Source organism: Grampus griseus (genome assembly GCF_964374135.1).
Source record: "Grampus griseus genome assembly, chromosome: 14".
Taxonomy (NCBI): domain Eukaryota; kingdom Metazoa; phylum Chordata; class Mammalia; order Artiodactyla; family Delphinidae; genus Grampus; species Grampus griseus.
In genome coordinates, this window is record NC_139008.1 from 37,423,442 (window position 1) to 37,442,906 (window position 19,465).

Consider the following 19,465-nt stretch of genomic DNA (forward strand, 5'->3'; position numbering starts at 1 on the left):
GAATAGCATCACAGTTAATCCTCAAATAATCTACTGAGAGGTATCATTCCCCCATTTTATGGAGGGGGAACTGAGACTCAGAAAGACAAAGTGACTGGAAAAACAAACCTGGTAAGAGGCAGATCTGGGACAAATGAAGAGGCCGATGTGGGTTCAAATCTCAGACTCATGACCTGGAGACTCTGGGACCTCAGGTGAGTCACTTGGCTTTTCTGAGCCTCACTTTCTTCATTTGTAAAAAGGGCACAGTAAGTCCAAGCTCATCTATGAAGTGACCAGCATGGTGCCTGACCCAGCAGGTGCCCAGGAATTGGTCACCATAAAGGGTGGGGGGAAGGGCCCTTGTGTTTAGGGACCCCTGTGGGAGCCCAGCACAGTGGGAGGCATAGGCTTGCTCCCTAAATTTCACAGAAGAGTCCACGGAGGGGACTGACCAGCTGTCCAGATCAGGGACTCCCAGTGCCTGCTGCTTGCCCTCCTCCACACTCTGGCCACCTTCTTCCTGGACCAGCTTGATGGCCTGGGCCATAGGGAGATGGGGGGGTGTCCAGCCATCATATGTGTGAACCTTCCCAAGGTTCTAACAACTTTGCCTGGTTGGGGTGATGATATGCCCCTCCCTGCAAATGAGGAAACTGAACCTGGGCCAGGACACAGACCCCAACCAGTCTGTCTCTAGAATGCTGCAGCCATGACAAGGTGAAGACCGGAGGCTAAGACCCAGGAGGTCAGAAGGGAGAGACCTCTGGATGTGTGGGGGGTGGGTGGGGGGAGGGTGAGTGTCAAGCAGAACAGTTCCCTGTGGGGCTGCCAGAATCTGTGCCTGGAGGCTGGGGGTAAACAGGCTTCTGTGGGGTTCATACTGCTGCTGGGCAGGGCTGTAACCCCATTGGTGCTGCGAATGGGGGGACTGAAACCCCCTGGGTGGTAGACCTGAAGAGTTACACCCCAGTTGGTGCTGGGGATGGGGGAGCCGAGCCCCTCTTAGTGGTAAGTGTGAGGGGCTGAACCCCAGTTGGTGCTGGGCAGGTGCACTGAGGTTGGGGTTCGACTGAGGAGGGGGCGGTGGGGGGTCGCCTAGCATTGTTTGTGGAGAGAGCCAGAGGTTGCAGGGCATGAAGGTGCAGTTGCGGGAGGGGGAGGGCGGGTTCCCTGACACCGAATTCATTATTGGGAGATTCCTCTTCACAGTCCTTCGACACCTCCCACGGGAACCACGGGCCAGAAATGTCTGACAGCCCCCGGCGGGCCGGCTTCTGTGCCGCCGATGCCCGGGTATCTCCATGCCCAGGTCCCCGCCCGCCCACTGCCTGAGTCCCTCCCCCCGTGGGTCCCGCAGCCTCTGGAAGCCTCTCTCAGGCTCTGCCTGGCGCCGCCGCCGACTCGGGGCTCAGTGTCCGGCCCCCCGGCAGCTGCTGTCCCTAGCCCCTGGCGGTCGCCGGGGCCGCGGGGGGTCCGCAGAGGCCGGGCCTGATCCGCGCGGCCCGCACGTGGGGAGGGGGCGTCTCGGGAGGACGGGTCCTAATGTAGGGGCGGAGCCAAGGAGTCGGGCGCGCGGCCGGCGCGGGCGCACCGAGGTCAGCGGCCGCGGAAGGGGGACCCAGGCGTCCGGGAGGTGGCGCCAGGTGCCGCGCCCCCACCCAGCTCCCGCCGCCGCCGGCCCCCGCCCCGCTCCCGCCGCCGCCGGCCCCCGCCCCCGGGCCGCCCCCCGCCCGTGACGCGCTCCCCGCCCCCTCCGCGCCGGGAGACCGAGACCGAACCGGAGCCCGAGGACAGCGAGGGGCGCGGGCGGCGGAGGAGGCTGCGGGGGAGGGAGGAGGATGCGGCGGGTGCCGTGGGGCCGCCGCCGCCTCTGAGCCGCGCCGAGCGCACGGAGCTCAGCCGCGTCGCTGCGGCCCCGGTCGCGCCATGGGGAAGGAGCAGGAACTGGTGCAGGCGGTGAAGGCGGAGGACGTGGGGACCGCGCAGAGGCTGCTGCAGAGGCCGCGGCCCGGAAAGGCCAGTGAGTGCGGGGGGTACGGGGGGCGCGGAGAGCGGGCGCGAGCCGCGGCGCGCCCCGGGGCCGTCTCCAGCGCCGAGCCCCCCACCCCGCCCGGTGCAGGGCGGGGAGGGGGATGCTGTCGGGTCCCCGGGGGCGGGGCGGGGCCAGCAGTGCCCAGACCCTCCGTCTGCGCCCCCCGCTGCCAGCACTGAAGGAGGGGCTGTATCGAGTGCCAGGCCGTCACCTGAGCCCCCCAGCGGGCACCTGGCGGCACCCACCTTCCAGGCCGCAGGCATTCGCATCCCTCTCTCCTGCCTCCGTTCCCCTCCCTTCCCGGGCTGCGGGCTGACAGCTGGAGGTCTCTTCTGGGCCTTTAAAGGGCGAGGCGGATTCCCCCCCACGCCATGGAGAGAGGGAGGGGCCTCTTGCGGTAAGGGGAGACCACAGGGCTGACAGTCTCTGTCAGACCCTCTCCCCGCCCCATGTTTAATAACGTGCTTAGCAGGAAGGGGGGGTGGCAGGACCATGCTGGGGGTGTGGCTGCCCAGGCATGGCCGGCTGGGGGCCATTTACTGAAGGGGGAGCAGAGGCCCAAGGTCGCCCAGCCCAGGGCAGGCTGAGTTCGAGGTAGGTGCAGACCCTGGTCCTCTCTGGCTTCCCTGCTGGAAAATGAGACTGGGGGGGGAGGGGGTCTCCCACTGGCCATCCTGGGTTTGTTCTGTGGGGGTACCAGGGGATGGTTGGAAGCTTGGTGCCCTGATCCCAGCACTCATCCCAGCTCAGCCTGGAGCCTCCCCCGGGGACTCTGGAGATGGATGGATGGGCGTGTGGACCAGCCGCGTGTGTGACTGCGCATGTATGGCCGTGTCAGTGTGTCAGGGCACCTGTGCGGGCGCGGGCAGGGCTCTGCTGGGTAGCAGGTGGGGTCTGGGTGCCCCGACTCCCCATGCCACCCCCTGGGACTGTATGTAAGCCAGGGAGGTACCCTCCCATCTCTCCAGGGGAGATGCTGAGAACTGAGACAGCCTCTGGGGCAGGTGGGGGTAGGTCCTTGAGCCCCAGGAGGACCCCTCCCACTGCAGCCCCTGCCTGGCTGCTACTATCTGCTCTGTGCAGTTAGAGAGCTACACATCTGTGCCTCGCAAGAACACATACACAGGTGGGCCCTGCCTTCCACACCGGAGGCCCAGGGATAGTCTGCCAGTTAGGGCTGGCTTCAGGGCCTCAGTGTTCAGAAAGGGAGGGCTTTCAGGCAGAGGCAACCTTAGCTGAGCCTCAAAAGCAGGCTCAGGGATTGAGAGGTGGAAGGCAAGGCAAAGTCTTCCACCTAGTGGCCATCGACCTTGGGCACAGGCATCTCCAGTCTCTGGGCTTCAGTCTCCTCATCTGTAGGATGGGGACGTTTGTGGTCCCTGCTTCGTAGCATTGTTGTAAGGACAGCGAGTACACGCATGAAGCTCAGGCACTTAGTAAGTGCTCCGGAAGTGCTAACTGTGGCCATTCCCTAGACGGCCCAGGGCGGTGCGCCAAGGAAGTGGGGGGCATCAGATTTGGGGACTCCTCCCCCCTTCTACTCTGGCCATCTGGGGGAGGTGTGGGGACCTTTACCTCTACCTGTGTCTCCGCCTAGATCTCTGCATTTGACCCTGCATGGCCTGGTCTCCGGGTAGGAGAGACACCTGCCCTGGCACCCGAATCTGGGCTCTCTGACTCACAGGGGCGGGCATAATAAATCAGATGGAGAAATCCCTCCATGAATTAGCTCGGTTGTCATGGCAACACTGGCCTGCTTTGGAGTAAGATGTATTTTGATTCAGCAAAGTACAGCTGGAGTTTGGGCCATGGGGTAGGGGCATCCAGCGGTGCTCCCTGGGGCCCCCAACTCCAGAGGTGTTCCCACGATTCTTGTTTCCACAGTCTCCTCCCTGTGCTGACACCTTCCCTTCACCCCACACCCCAGTGACACCCCAGGCTCTGTCAGCACCCCTATCCTGCCTGAAGGGAGCCTCCACTTACAGGCACAGGCACCGTCACCCTTAGCAATCATCCTTGAAGTGAAGAAGAGACTGCCAGGGAGAGAAAATACTGGGGTGGAGGTTGGTCTTCTGGGGTGTGGGCAGATACCCTGCCCTTCCTTCGGGCCCAACCTCCCCTTTCTTCCATTTCACTGAAGACTACGGCCAGCACTCCTGTGCTCACTCACCTTGGCCCACTAAGAGTTCCCTTCCAGCGTCTGGCTCAGAGCTGCCTGCCCTGGGGGATTTGAGAGGGTGCCTTTCTATGCTGGAGGCCACAGGGCTCAGCCAATCTGAGGTGGGAGCAGAGGAGGCCAAGACCACGTCCCTGTAGGAGACAGATGTGGCTCTGTGGAGGTGGCTTGTGGGTGGCTTCCGTGGTTGGAGGAGCATCTTGGCAGAGGGGTGGAGGGAGGCCACAAGGGTAGAGTGGAAAAGGGTCTGGGGTGGGCTCCCCTCAGGGCCTCTGCAGCTGGAGTTTGGAGGTGACTTCAAAGGTAGGGGTAGGGCTTCCCTGGTGGCGCTGTGGTTGAGAGTCCGCCTGCCGATGCAGGGGACGCGGGTTCGTGCCCCGGTCCGGGAAGATCCCACATGCCGTGGAGCGGCTGGGCCCGTGAGCCGTGGCCGCTGAGCCTGCGCGTCCGGAGCCTGTGCTCCGCAACGGGAGAGGCCACAACAGTGAGAGGCCCGAGTACCGCAAAAAAAAAAAAAAAAAAAGGTAGGGGTAGTATCAGGAGAGCAGTTAGAGGGCTGGGGTGATAGGAGACCGGAGAGCCCAAGTCATGGGGGCGGTCAGGGGCAAGGCATATGCACTATGACTGATGGCAATCTGTAGGACTTAGTGCCCTTGTGGAAAAGGGAAAGGGGCTCCTGGGGCCTTCAGCTTATCCCCACTTTCCCTCCTCTCTCCCACCTACCCAGGCCCCTGAAGCCGTGCTCTGCTCCAGCTTCATTCAGGGCACCTGTCTCCATGAGGTGCAGCCCCCCAGCCCCAGGCAGGCTGAAGTTCTGGGACCTTCCCGGGTGTCCAGTGTCCCCATGGGAATTGGGGGTGCTTCAAGACCTCAAGCCCCCCTTCATCCAATTCCAGTACTTTTCCTCTTTGAGGAGACCAGTGGCCGGAAGGGGGGCGGGGAAGATGACCTTAGCAAGATGCTCCTTCTCCTGTGGGGAGTGATCCCCTTCTGGATGGAGACACCCTCTCCCCACTGGTGTCTGTGTCACTTCCTGGGCCTCAATCTCCAGCCCCTCTGAGATTTCAGCACCTGCAGCTGTGACTGGGCAAGCAGGTGGGCCTGGCCTCGGGCGCCACTCAGAGCACCTGGCTCCGTAGCTGCCTGGGCACCCTGGCTGCGGGAGGGAGGAGAACGAGCTGGCCTGGGAAGTCTTGTGGGGAGAAGCTGAGAACTGGCTACATGGGAACTAAGAAGGGTGGGGGGCAGCAGACATTAGAGTTGGGGGGCAGAGCCTTTTGGTGGGGGAATGTGCTGAGGGTGGGCTTGAGCAAGGCAGGGGTGCTTGGGGACAGCGATGCCTGGGCTCCCTTCAGCTTTACGACAAGGGACCGTGGCAGGCCCGGCCGCATAATCCACAGAGCCCAGCGCAAAATGAAAATGGTGGGGGGGTGACTTGTCCAAAAAAATAATAGGACTTCCCTGGTGGTCCAGTGGTTAAGACTCCACGCTTCCACTGCAGCGGGCGCGGGTTCAATCCCTGGTCAGGGAAGTTCCGCATGCCACAAGATGGGGCCAAAAAAAACCCCCCAAAACAAACAAAATAACAATCTCGTAACAGCAGAGCATCCAGCCAGGTGTGGGACTCTTCTGAGTGGTTGCACAGGTGACACACTTGAAGCCGGCTCTGGCAGGTGGACAAAGTGTGTGGGATGAGGGTACAGTTCAGTCACCAGTCACTGAGCACTGTGTGTGCACCTGGTACTGTTTTAGCCAGCAAGGATACGGCAGTGAGCAAAATAGATAAAAACCATTGTCCTCTTGGAGCCTGTAATTTAGTGATGGAGATGGACAATAAACAAGATAAATGGTGGTATGAGGGCTAAAGAGAAAAATACAACAGACACGAGATGGGAAGGGGATTACCGTTTTCTTTATTATTTATTATTTATTTTTTGGCCACACCGCACAGCTTGCAGGATCTTAGTTCCCCAACCAGGGACTGAACCTGGGCCATGGCAGTGAAAGTGCCGAGTCCTAACCACTGGACCACCAGGAAACTCCCAGGGGATTACCATTTTAGATGGGGGAGGAGGCTTTGACAAGCAGGTCTTGGATAGAGATCTGAAGGACATGAAGAGGGAATAATGGGGATAATTGAGAGAAGAATGGCTCACACACACACACACACACACACACACACACACACACACAGCATGTGCAAAGGCCCTGTGGCAGGGGAGACAGGTGTGTTGGAGTGCCATCAAGGAGGCTCAGGTGGCTGGAACAGGGGTGAGGAGGAAGTCGAAGTGAAAGGAGGGCTGCATCATACAGGGCTATTGTCCGGCTTTGACCTCCAACCCCATTGAGACAGGAGCAATGGGACCGGACCCATGTTCTAACGGGGTCCCCCTGACCTCAGTGGGTATGGAGGATGGACTGGAGGGGGCAGGGTGGAAATGGGATGCCAGGGGGAGGTGATGGCAGTGGTCCTTCGAGGGATGCTGGCCTGGCCCAGGGTGGTGATGATGGTACTGGTGAGAAAGGGTAGGATTCCAGGTGTGCTTTGAAAGTGTCTTGAAAGTAGAGCCAACAGGATTGACCGATGGAGAAGTTATAAGGGCTCAAGAAAGGACCCAGGGCTGCCTACAAGGTTTTTCCCTGGACCACCACGCGGAAGGAGGGGTGGCACTGCTGCCAACTTAGACAGCCGGTAGCATCAGCCAAGTGTCTGAGGTGGGGGGAGGGGCAGGGGAGTGGAGATGCCTCTTGTCCTGGAGCCTCAGCTCTTCGGCTCTTCACCGGAGAAGCCCCTTGCTGGGGAGGGTGGGGTGGGATTCCTATAGGGCTAGTATTAGGAACTGCCACGTGCTGAGCTGACTCTGTGTCAGACCCTTCATGTGTTGTCTGGAGGCGCCCTTAGGCCTGTGAGGCTGGCCCTGTTAGACCCTTCGAGCTCACAGCCAAGGCCTCAGGGCTAGTAAGGGGCAGAGGGAGGATTTGAATTCAGGCCCGTCTGACTTTGTGGGCCATTGGGGGACCCACACCCTATATCCAAAAGCTGAGAACTGAGGCCGGAGCAGCCGGGGCTGCTGTTGGTCACAGAGCAGGCCCTGCAGCAGCCCCTCTGTGACTCGACTCCCTCAGCCCCCTGCCCCCATCCCTGTCCTGAGCCTGGACAAAGGGGCTTCTGTCCTGCCAGCCCCTCCCTCACAGAGTGACTGACCCACAAATGGTTTATGTAATCGTGGCCCAGACAGGCAGGGGATTGGCCCGAGTCCGGCTGGACCTGAGCCCACGGGGAGGGCATCGGTGGGCTCCCCTCCTCTGGCAGGCGGCTGGTGGAGGCCAGGACTGGGGACGCCCCGGGAGGAGACTGGGACCCCCAAGGGAGGGCTGGAGCCCCTCGGGCTTCAGGCGGGCTGACCCTGGGGCCTGCGCATGCCCCCATAGATGAGGGGGCCATTGTAATGTGGTTGCTTGGAGGCACTGGCCCACTTGCCTGCCTCCCCATCCTGCCCTGCCAAATGGGGCTCATCTACACAGGCCAGGCCCGGGGCTGGGAGTTGGGGGAGGCTGAACCCTGGAAATGCAGATCTTCCCCAGAGATACCCCCATTTCCGGGTGTTCCAGCCTTCCTGGGCCACCCCCGGCCCCATCTGGGTCCTTCTGAGAGACAGATTGGGCTGGCTCTCTCCCTCCCACCATTGGCAGGTGCTCAGCCAGCGTCTCAAGGGAGGGGGGTTCATGTGCACATGTGTGCGCCTGTGTGGGTGTACAGCCCTGGCTTCTGTTCCCAGACAGGGACAGGGCCTATGAACCTCCCAACGTCTTAGTTCAGTGGGAAACCAAGGGCCAAAAGCTGGTACCTGATGCTGAGTGCTGGAAACAGGGTTGAATGAATGAACGTTTCTAGACTAAAGACCTAGATAGCTTTGGCTCTGAGCCTGCCAGGGAGCTAGCCAGCCGCTCTCTGCCTGCTCTCTGTCTAGAGGGGGCTGGGACCCAGGTAGGCCTCAGTAGGGCCTGGACGGAGCCTCCCTCACCATGTCTCCTTCCCACCCCAGAGCTCCTGGGCTCCACCAAGAAGATCAATGTCAATTTCCAAGACCCAGATGGGTGAGTTCTCAGCCCGGGGAGATGTCAGTCTGGTATGGGGGTCAAGGACTCCTGGGGAAGGCAGGTTGCCCGGCTCCTTGCCCATACATGTCTGTCACCTGTCCCAGCTTTTCTGCCCTGCACCACGCAGCCCTGAATGGCAACACGGAATTGATCACCCTGCTGCTGGAGGCCCAGGCTGCTGTGGACATCAAGGACAACAAAGGCAAGGCCTGTCAGGGACCTCAGAGCCAGAAGCAGGGGGTCAAGGTCAAAATTGGGGTCCCTGGAGGCCAGGATGGCCCCTCAACTGAGGTCTCAGCCCCGGGTCTTGGTCTGGGTTGAGGCAGGTTCTCATGGGATCAGCGTCCTAGAAGTCAGGGTTGGGTTCAGGGTCAGGGGCTAGCTCCCAACCGCCCCCTTGCCCCCAGGCATGCGGCCGCTACACTATGCGGCCTGGCAGGGCCGGAAGGAGCCCATGAAGCTGGTGCTGAAGGCAGGCTCAGCGGTGAATGTCCCGTCTGATGAGGGCCACATCCCCCTGCACTTGGCGGCCCAGCATGGTCACTACGACGTGGTAAGGACCACCTCAAGGGTGACAGGGTGCCTGGGGCAGAATGAGCCCGACGGATGCATTGGGCCTGACCACACCCTGTGGTCCCTGCAGTCTGAGATGCTGCTCCAGCACCAGTCCAACCCGTGCATGGTGGACAACTCGGGGAAGACGCCCCTGGACCTTGCCTGTGAGTTCGGCCGCGTTGGGGTAAGTCTCCCCAGGGAGCTGAGTGGGACTCCAACAACTCCTGGGGTGGGAATGGGAGACAAACTGCAGCTCCCCACCCCATTCCTGGGCCCCCCTACTCTGACCCCTCCTTCCAGGTGGTCCAGCTGCTCCTGAGCAGCAACATGTGTGCGGCCTTGCTAGAGCCCCGGCCAGGGGACACCACCAACCCCAATGGCACCAGCCCCCTGCACCTGGCAGCCAAGAACGGCCACATCGACATCATCAGGTATGGCCGTGGGGAGGGGGCGGGGTAAGGGGCACCCAGCCTTGGGGTTCCTGCTCCTGGCTTGGCAATAAGACCAAGGGAGCCATGGGGATGTGGTGAGGTCTCTGGATACGAAGGATGCCTCAAGCCGCCCACATAAAGGATTTACTGGAGCGGGGTGGGGAGTGGTCTTCTATAGCCTCACAGCCTGTGCCACTTGCTGGGTGACCTTGAGGAGACTCTTAACTTCTCTGAGCCTCAGTTTCCTCATCCTTAAAGTGGGCATCGCAGCACTGCCTACACTAGGATGAGACGAGATAGGAGCGTGAAGGGTTAACACAGGGAGGGGTTGTCGGGGATGTGGGACAGGGTTAGCTCATCCTCAGCCCCCAGGAACTGGAGCCCGGCTTGGGGGTGCTGGGGCAGAGGGCTCTCTGTGCAGGGCCCTGCCTGCTCCTCCTACCTCCCTGTCAGACTCCTCCTCCAAGCTGGCATTGACATTAACCGCCAGACCAAGTCCGGCACGGCCCTGCACGAGGCCGCACTCTGTGGGAAGACGGAAGTGGTTCGGCTGCTGCTCGATGTGAGTTAGGGGCCAGAGGGAGCTGGGGTCAAGTGGGGGTGTAGGGGGCTCCTGAGAGTCCTCACCCTCTGGCACATACAGAACGGGATCAATGCCCACGTGAGGAACACCTACAGCCAGACAGCCCTGGACATCGTGCACCAATTCACCACCTCCCAGGCCAGCAAGGAGATCAAGCAGCTGCTGCGAGGTGGGCCCGGGCGGGGCAAGGGGGCAGGGCTGGGGCCTGGGCCAGGCCGGCTCACAGGACTGGGGGGTCTGCCACCTCCTGTGTCCCCAGAGGCCTCGGCAGCCCTGCAGGTCCGGGCAACCAAGGATTATTGCAACAATTACGACCTGACCAGCCTCAACGTGAAAGCCGGGGACATTATCACAGTAAGGATGGCCTGGGGCTGCTGGAACAGGGATGAATGGGACCTGGGATGCTCCCCGCAACACCTGGCAGCAACTGGGGGGTATGAGCAGGAGGCCAAGGCCACCTACCCACTTGACATGGAGGGGTGTCTCCCTGAGCATGCTCCTCCCACCGTATCTGACCAGGTCCTCGAGCAGCATCCAGACGGCCGGTGGAAGGGCTGTATCCATGACAACAGGACAGGCAATGACCGTGTGGGCTACTTCCCTTCCTCCCTGGGCGAGGCCATCATCAAGCGAGCAGGCAAGTCCCACCTGGGGATGGGCTCGCGGGCCAGAAGGAAGCAGGTGCACGGCGTTTTGGGTGGTAGGGCAAGGATTGTCAGCTCTAGTCATTGCTAGGTGTGGGGTCCAGAGTGTGTCTTGCCAGCTGTCTCCTCATCAGCGTCCCCAGACCCACTCCTTCATGTATTCAACAGACATTGCATGCCAGGCACTAGGAGTAGATGGACGTCATTCTTGCTCCCAAGGAGCTTGCCCTCGGGGAGGGAGGGGAGAAGGGAACAGTAAAATAAATGTGGAAGGAAACATACCAACCAGTGACACAGAGATTGCAGATGGAGACCCACTTTAGACAAGTGTGGACAGAGAAGACCCTGAGAAGTGGGAGGGGCTGGCCACAGGCAGAGCATTCCAGGCAGCAGGAACCACACGTGCAAAGGCACTGAAGCAGGACAGAGTGTGACTGTGTAAGGGTCCAAAGGAGCCCAGTGTGGCTGACTTGGTGACAGAGAGGGAGGGGGTGCAGGATGAGGCCATAGGGCCATGGAATGGCTTCAGATGGGGGACTGGTGTGATTGGTTTACCCCACAGAGAGGATATGGAGATTGACAGGCCGGGTGAGAGGGCAGAGGGGAGCCAGTTAGGAGGTGTGGCCAATCCACCCAAGGTCATCGAGTTCCCTGGGGTGAGGAGCCTGGACCCAGGCTCCTGGGGGCCTCCTCCCTCCCCCTGCTCCCCAGGCACAGAGGGGTTTGCACTCTCCTGCAATTCCCTACTCCCACCTACAGGACCACAGGATAGCCTGGCCTGCGCCCCTCTCTACCATGCTCTCCTGCTCTCAAATGTCCAAGGTTGGGAAGGGCCTTCTGAGGGTCGCTCAGCTCCTCGAACACAGGGCAGGAGGAGGCTGTACTGACCCCCCAGGCACGTGTGTGTCCAGCCTCTGCTCTGCGCAGACTTGGGGGCCAGGCCAGGGGATGCCCCAGGCCTGGGCCAGTCCAGGATTCAGGGAGACTGTGCTTGGCCAGCAGGTTCCCGAGCAGGCGCCGAACCAAGCCCACCCCAGGGATGCAGCTCAGCAGGGCCCTCTGCACCTCCCGAGGAGATCTGGGTGCTGAGGAAGCCATTTGCAGGTAGGTGGGGGCCTCTGGAGGGTGGTGGTCGTGGCACTTCTGCAAGGCAGCACCTGGGCTATGCAGGGCTGGCACTAGCTGATGCTGCTCCCTCCTGCTGGCAGGCGGGGACCGCAGTGGCAGCTTGAGCAGTGTGGCCAGTGGCCGGAGCAGCGGGGGCCACACCCTGCACGCAGGCTCTGAAGGGGTCAAGGTAGGTGGGTTGGTGGCAGGACCAGGATGGCCTGTGTCTAGAGCAGCACTGGCCAGCCAGCCTGTCTGGGTTGCAGCTCCTGGCCACGGTGCTCTCCCAGAAGTCTGTCTCCGACTCCAGCCCCGGGGACAGCCCTGTCAAGCCTCCGGAGGGCTCTTCAGGTAAGAGCAAGGACACAGCACTGCTGGCCTGGCCGGGAGGTAGCCCCCAGGCAGCCATTGCCCCACCATACCCTCTCGTCCCCAGGTGCCACCCGGTCCCAGACTCCAGTGACCCATGCCGGGCAGGTCTATGGGGAGCAGCCATCCAAAAAGCTGGAGACAGCATCGGAGGGCAAGGTACAAGGCCTGGGCCGGCTGCAGGTGGGGGGGCACCCAGGGCAGCCTGCCTGGCTTGGCCGCAGCATGGCCAGGGCCCTTGACAGGCCGGGCCCGTCCTTCTGTTGGTCTGTCAGTCTGTGTGTGTAGCTGTTGTCTCTTGTACACGCTGTGCGTGTAAGCTAGTGTGTCTAGGAAGTGTGACACAGGTGTGAGGTGAGTGGGGGTGTGTTTGTGTGGCTGGTGTGATTGTGATGCGGGCACATGTGCACATGTGTGTGTGTGGAATGGCATGGATGTGAGTCAAGCCAAGGCGTGTATGTGGGTGAGACAGGTCCTGTGTGCATGCACCTGCGTGCTAGGGCGGGCGTGAGCTGCTGGCTGAGTCCTCCTGCATTCCTCTGGGTAGAGCCCACCTTCTGGGGTGTAGAGGGGAAGCACTAAATTGCCCCGCCTGAGGCCCCATTCCCAGAGCCCCTCACACGGGGCCACACTGCAGGGTGTCTCTGGTCCAGGAATGGGGGGGACGGTCAGGGAGGCCTGTGATGTGGACAGCAGCTGGACCCTCCTGGTGGAGATCACAGAAGGAGGCCGAGGTGCTGGACAGTGCTCAAGACAGCGGCACCCAGGACCACAGAGCGAGGAGGAGCACCCGGGCCAGGCTGACGGGGCCTGGCTGCAGACGGCCCAGCGGACAGCAGATTGCACTGCGTGGTCTTCAGCTGAGCAGAGAAGGAGGCGCCGCGGTGGCTGGGGTGCATGCCTGGCGGGGGAGCAGGCGGGCAAGCCTGCAGCGGGTGCCTTGTGTCTTCCAGGGTGCCGAGGCTGTCAGCCAGTGGCTTGCCACGTTCCAGCTGCAGCTCTACGCCCCCAACTTCATCAGCGCCGGCTATGACCTGCCCACCATCAGCCGCATGACCCCTGAGGTGAGCTGCCCGAAGGCTATCTACCAGCTGACCCAGAGATGGGCCCCCAGCCTCTGCTAATGGGCCTCTCCTCCACCTAGGACCTCACGGCCATCGGGGTCACCAAGCCAGGCCACCGGAAGAAGATCACTGCAGAGATCAGCGGCCTGAGCATCCCCGACTGGCTGCCTGAGCACAAACCCGTAAGGCCCCCTGCACCCCAGTGGCCAGTCCCAGGTTGGGCAGACAGACAGACAGACAGCCTGCCTCCCTGGCTACAGCCCACCCCTGCCCTCCGGGGAGTCCAGAGAGAGGAGAGCAGAGGATGACCTCTGTTTGTCCGTCAGGAGCACTGGGGCCTGCCTCCCTGGGGCAGGGGCAGGGGCAGTGGTGACCACCTCTGAGGGCTGTCAGGGCAAGGGGAGCCTGAAGCCTGGAGAGTCCCCATCTCCACTGTGTGTTCCACACTCAGGCAGCCACACAGGGCCACCGGAGCCACCCGGCACACCACAGCACTGCCCATCACACACCCACCCAGACACTGCAGGGGGCCATGGGGATGGGACGTGCTTGCACACACCCAGGCACATGTATGGGGAAGACGCTTGTGTGTGCTTCGGGTACCCAGCACGCGTATGCTAAATACATTCAAGGCACCCACTGGTGACTGCACACACTGGCTGACAGCCGCACCAGCCGCGGCCCGTGCTGTCACGAACAGGCAGTCTGTGGTGGGACAGGCTCTGGGCTGGGAGAAGATGGGCCCAGGGCCTGTCACATCCATGCTGCCTCTCTGGGCCTTGCGCTGTGCTTTGGGCTCCCACCCGTCTGTGAGGGAGATGCCATGGCCACCGAGAGCCCCAGGGCTGTGGGTTGGTGACAGGTGGGTTTGTGCTCATCCACTCTGCCTCACCCCACTCAGTCAGTGGCTCAGGGGTCCTCCCAGCCAGCACGTCTGGGTCCCAGGGGCTTCACTTTGCTTGTGCACCCAAGGAGGTGACCGAGTGTCCTGTGTTGGTGCATGAGTGACATCCAGCTGGGAGTGTGGACGGGTGAATGCCATTCAGGGAGCCAGCCACCGGTGGTTCTGGGTGAAGACCATCACAGATATTTGCCAGGCGTGTGACGAGGCTGTGTGACGTGTGCCTGATGCTGGTGGGGAAGTGGTGAGAGGGCGTGAGCATGACTCAGAGGGGTGTCAGTGCCCGTGGATGGCTGGGATGCAGGGTGTGTGTATACACGTATCTGGTCGGTGGTGCTGTGTATCTGTGTCCATGACGTGTGTGGTGTGTCCACGTGGATGCTGTCCCCATGGCTGCCTGGGCAGGTGAGGAAGCGCATTCTTCCGCCAGAAGTGCATTCTTCCCCCTCCCCCAAAGGGTATCCTGAGGAGAGAGTCACCCCTCTGTGTGTGTTTGCATATGTTCTCAAGTGTGTGTGAGCTGGCCTTGGGCTCCTGTCAAGGCTGCACTGTCTCCAAAGCTGACGCCTCGGGCCTGTCTGTTTGTCCTTCCGTCTCTCTGTGCCAGGCTGGCCCGGTGCCCTCTCCTCTGACAGCTCTGAGTAATAGGCAGGGTGTGGGCAGCCAGCTCGGGCTGCCCTCTGTGTCCCCTGCTCCGTAGGCTAACCTGGCCATGTGGCTGTCCATGATTGGCCTGGCTCAGTACTACAAGGTGCTGGTGGACAACGGCTACGAGAACATCGACTTCATCACCGACATCACCTGGGAAGACCTGCAGGAGATCGGCATCACCAAGCTGGGTGAGGCCCCACCCCGCCCCCACTGCCTCCTGGTCCCCGCCACCCTCCCTGGCCTGACCTGCCCCCCGCCCAACTCAGGACACCAGAAGAAGTTGATGCTGGCAGTGAGGAAACTGGCAGAGCTGCAGAAGGCAGAGTACGCCAAGTATGAGGGGGGACCCCTGCGCCGGAAGGTACCACAGTCACTTGAAGTGATGGCCATCGAGTCGCCACCCCCACCCGAGCCTGCCCCGGCTGACTGCCAGTCTCCTAAGATGACCACCTTCCAGGACAGTGAGCTCAGCGGTGAGCTGCAGGCTGTCCTGACGGGCCCGGCTGAAGGGGCTGCCGCTGCCGCTGCCCCTACTGAGAAGCCCTCCAACCACCTGCCACCCACCCCAAGGGCCTCCATGCGGCAGGAGCCCAGCCTGGGTGGGCGGGCACGGCACATGAGCAGTTCTCAGGAGCTGCTGGGCGACGGGCCCCCAGGGCCTGGCAGCCCCATGTCACGAAGCCAGGAGTACCTGCTGGAGGAGGGGCCGGCCCCGGGTACCCCCCCCAAGGAGGCCCGGCCCAGCCGCCACGGCCACAGCGTCAAGCGGGCCAGTGTGCCCCCAGTGCCTGGCAAGCCGCGGCAGGTCCTTCCACCAGGTACCAGCCCCTTCACGCCCCCCCAGACTCCCACAAAAGCCCGGCCAGGCTCCCCGCAAGCCCTGGGGGGGCCTCATGGTCCAGCCCCAGCCACAGCCAAGGTGAAGCCCACCCCACAGCTGCTGCCACCGATGGAGCGACCCATGTCACCCCGCTCGCTGCCTCAGTCACCCACACACCGTGGCTTTGCCTACGTGCTGCCCCAACCCGTGGAGAGCGAGACAGGGCCGGCTGCTCCGGGGCCTGCGCCTGCGGCCGTGCCCGCGCCTGTGCCCACGCTGTGCCTGCCCCCTGAGGCCGACATGGAGTCAGGGCGGCCCAAGAAGCGTGCCCACAGCCTGAATCGCTATGCGGCGTCTGACAGCGAGCCGGAGCGGGACGAACTGCTGGTGCCGGCCACGGTGGGGCCCTACGCCACAGTCCAGCGGCGCGTGGGCCGCAGCCACTCGGTGCGGGCACCTGCTGGCGCTGACAAGAACGTCAACCGCAGCCAGTCGTTTGCTGTGCGGCCGCGAAAGAAGGGCCCACCCCCACCCCCACCCAAGCGCTCCAGCTCATCCATGGCCAGTGCCAACCTGGCTGATGAGTCAGTGCCAGATGCGGAGACTGAGGTGGCTGGGGCTGAGGACGGCCGGCTGGGGGTCCGGGCACAGCGCCGGCGGGCTAGTGACCTGGCTGGCAGTGTGGACACAGGAAGCGCTGGCAGCGTGAAGAGCATTGCAGCCATGCTCGAGCTGTCATCCATTGGGGGTGGGGGCCGGGCAGCCCGCAGGCCCCCTGAGGGCCACCCCATGCTTCGCCCCGCCAGCCCAGAGCCAGGCCGGGTGGCAACGGTGTTGGCCTCGGTGAAGCACAAGGAGGCCATTGGGCCTGACGGCGAGGTGGTGAACCGGCGCCGCACACTGAGTGGGCCTGTCACAGGACTTCTGGCCACTGCTCGCCGGGGTCCGGGAGAGCCAGGGGGGCCTGCAGATCACGGCCACGTTGTGGAAGATGGCGCTACCCGGCAGCGGCCTCGAGGTCCAGCCAAGGGTGAGGCGGGTGTGGAGGGCCCACCACTGGCCAGGGTGGAGGCCAGTGCCACGCTCAAGAGGCGCATCCGAGCCAAGCAGAGCCAGCAGGAGAATGTCAAGTTCATCCTCACTGAGTCCGACACGGTCAAGCGCCGGCCCAAGGCCAAGGAGAGGGAGGCAGGTCCCGAGCCTCCCCTACCACCACTGTCCGTGTACCAGAATGGAACAGGCACTGTGCGCCGCCGTCCGGCCTCTGAGCAGGCTGGGCCCCCAGAGCTGCCCCCGCCACCGCCACCCGCTGAGCCCCCGCCCTCTGACCTGTTGCACCTGCCCCCGCTGCCCCCACCAGACAGTGATGCCCGGAAGCCGGCCAAGCCACCTGTCTCTCCCAAGCCCATTCTGGCTCAGCCCGTGCCCAAGATCCAGGGCTCACCCACACCTGCCTCCAAGAAGGTGCCACTGCCAGGTCCTGGCAGCCCAGGTAGGTTGCAGGGAACCAGCTGGGGAAGGGCCCTCCTCCAGCTCCCCATGCCATGGTCTGAGGGGTTTTCCACTTCTTGGATTTGATGAAGGCCAGGCGGAGTGGGGTGGGAAAGTATCCTCAGACCCTCTCGTCCATCCACCCACTGGACCACTTCACCAACGAGAGCTGAGACAAGGGTGGATGATCCTTACATTCCTCAGCGAAGGAGACACAGAAACCCATGAATAGCAGCACCTGTGGAAGGAGGACAGGCCCACGATGCTGGAAGGCTAAGGGAGGATTCTGACCTGGCTGTAAAATGACCCAAGCACAGGAGGGAGGGGAGATACTTCCAGGCAGAAGGATCAGAGGTGCAAAGGCCCTGTGGCATTCAAGCAACGGAAGGGCCGGTGTCTGCAACAGGCCACACCTGGAGGGGAATGGAGGTGGGGGGCGGACCGGGCGGGGTTTGGAAGCAGTGACCAAAGCAGGCCTGCACAGGGAAGCGCGCTCCCTGGCAGCCTCAGGGAGGCCGGGGGCGGAGGGCTGGAGCTGGAGCCCGGCGGCAGTGCAAAGGGCGTTATCTCTAATTCCGGGTTCGAGGCAGGGCGCCTGGGCAGGGCTTATGCCGGGATGGGCAGCGCGCGCGCCGCGCGACCTCCCACCCCGGTGCGACTCTCTTCTTCCCCGCAGAGGTGAAGCGTGCCCACGGCACGCCGCCGCCCGTGTCTCCCAAGCCGCCACCACCGCCCACGGCGCCCAAGCCGGCCAAGGCAGCGGCGGGGCTGCAGTCGGGCAGCGCCAGCCCGTCGCCCTCGCCGGCACGCCAGCCGCCTGCTGCCCTCACCAAGCCCGCCAGCACGCCACCCTCGCTGAGTGCCAGCCCGGCCAGGCCCCCGTCCCCCGGTGTGCCCGCGCTGCACGTGCCCGCCAAGCCGCCGCGCGCTGCTGCAGCGGTAGCCGGGCCCCCCGCCGCACCCGACGGCGCCTCGCCGGGGGACAGCGCCAGGCAGAAGCTTGAGGAGACAAGCGCGTGCCTGGCGGCGGCGCTGCAAGCCGTAGAAGAGAAGATCCGGCAGGAGGACGCGCAAGGCTCGCGGTAGGTGCAGGACCCGGTCCGGCGTGGGCGTAGGTGGGGGGCTGTGCGCTCCCGCGGCGGGTGCACACCTGGAGGCTGCCCGGCGAGAGCGGGGCCGAGTTGCGCCGGGCCCGAGTTGCGCCGGGCACGGCCTGGCGTGGGCGGGGCTCTACGAGCTGCCCCAGTCCCCGACAGAGGCTACTGTGAGTGGGCAGGGGGCGGAGCGGGGCAGATGTGGGGAGTACGTGGACTGATCCGGCCCCGCCCCTGAATGCGGGGGCGTGGCCTCCGCGAGGGGCGGGACTTCGCGCTGAATGGGCGGGACATGGGGGCTGGAAGTTCTGCGCTGACCCAGTCAGTTCACGCTGCGCCCGCCCCCAGCCCCTCGGCCGCCGAGAAGAGCACCGGCAGCATCCTGGACGACATTGGCAGCATGTTTGACGACCTGGCCGACCAGCTGGACGCCATGCTGGAGTGACGCGGCCGCCCAAGTTCGGCCCACCCGCGCCGCCTGGGCTCCGGCCCGCACACTGACCTTTACCTCAGGATGGGTACCTCTGGGGGCGGCGCGAGCGGGCAGGGCGGTGGACCAAGGGGGAGGGGTGCAGGGGGCAGCCCGCTAGGCGGCCGCGGGCACGAGGCGGGGGTGGGCCGTTCTGTCCAGACCCCGCACAAGCACAACTCCTGCCCCTGGGCCCAGCTTGGAGGACTGCCTGGTTGGTGGACCCAAGGGCTCTGGGCAGATGCTGCTGCCTTGTGGGTGCCCTTCCTTATCTGCTGCTCCCTGTGCAATAACTGCTGGGCCACCTGCCCACCCACCACCAGGCTCTGCCCGCTGTGGGTGGAGGAGGGGAAACTCCTGAACCGCCTGCCCTGAGTCCAGGTTGGGTCCACCCTGGGAGGCAGCGGGAGGGGGGCAGCTGCTGTAGCCCCCTCCCCAATCTGTGGCAGAGCACAGGCCTATGCCCAGCACAGAACTGCCCATTGGGGACCTCTGCCAGCCACTCCAGCGCAGCACAAGGGGCTGGGGTTGGGCCCCCTGCCCCACTGCACCCCCCTCCCTAAATATAAGCTATTGAAGAGTATTAATTTATTGGGAATAAGCTGAGGCAGATTTCCCCAGAGAAACAAAAAGGTATAACTTTAACAAATATATATTTAAAGAAAGAAGAAATATTATTGATTCTATAGAAAACCATTTACCAACTGCAAGGACGCTGGAGTCCAGCTCAAGACAAAAGCTGTTAGAGGCCCCGGCCATCTGTCTGTGTATCCTTCCCTCTCTCTGTCCAGGAGTGGCCAGACCCCCGGGCCCAGTAGCACAAACAGGAGGCTGGGGTCTGGGGGAGGGGTCTGTGCTCCGCCAGGGCCTTCCCTCTGCTCTCTCTCCTAACTTCTCTGCATCTGAAGAACTTGAAGGATGTGCCTTGCTCGCCGCTGGGCTGTGTCATCCACGCCGTGGAGACAGTGGGGAGGGCTCTGCCTCTCCCATGGGTG

At 63.0% G+C, this 19,465-nt stretch overlaps 1 protein-coding gene across 2 annotated transcripts; it reads left to right on the forward strand.

Moving 5' to 3' along the window:
• Positions 1–1,908: 1,908 nt before the first annotated feature.
• On the forward strand, positions 1,909–18,446 carry CASKIN1 (CASK interacting protein 1; the record flags this gene model as incomplete). Of its 2 annotated transcripts, XM_082670966.1 has the most annotated exons (20): positions 1,909–2,002; positions 8,237–8,288; positions 8,396–8,493; positions 8,699–8,844; positions 8,935–9,030; positions 9,147–9,277; positions 9,731–9,839; positions 9,921–10,029; positions 10,120–10,214; positions 10,380–10,497; positions 11,507–11,608; positions 11,713–11,801; positions 11,878–11,962; positions 12,048–12,139; positions 12,934–13,044; positions 13,125–13,226; positions 14,646–14,784; positions 14,863–16,908; positions 17,584–17,989; positions 18,350–18,446. In XM_082670966.1, the coding sequence occupies 20 exons, from the start codon at positions 1,909–1,911 to the stop codon at positions 18,444–18,446; spliced, it is 4,317 nt and encodes a 1,438-aa protein (XP_082527092.1). The 2 variants fall into 2 exon arrangements, with proteins under 2 accessions (XP_082527092.1, XP_082527093.1); XM_082670967.1 differs by lacking the exons at positions 12,934–13,044; positions 13,125–13,226.
• Positions 18,447–19,465: the final 1,019 nt, after the last annotated feature.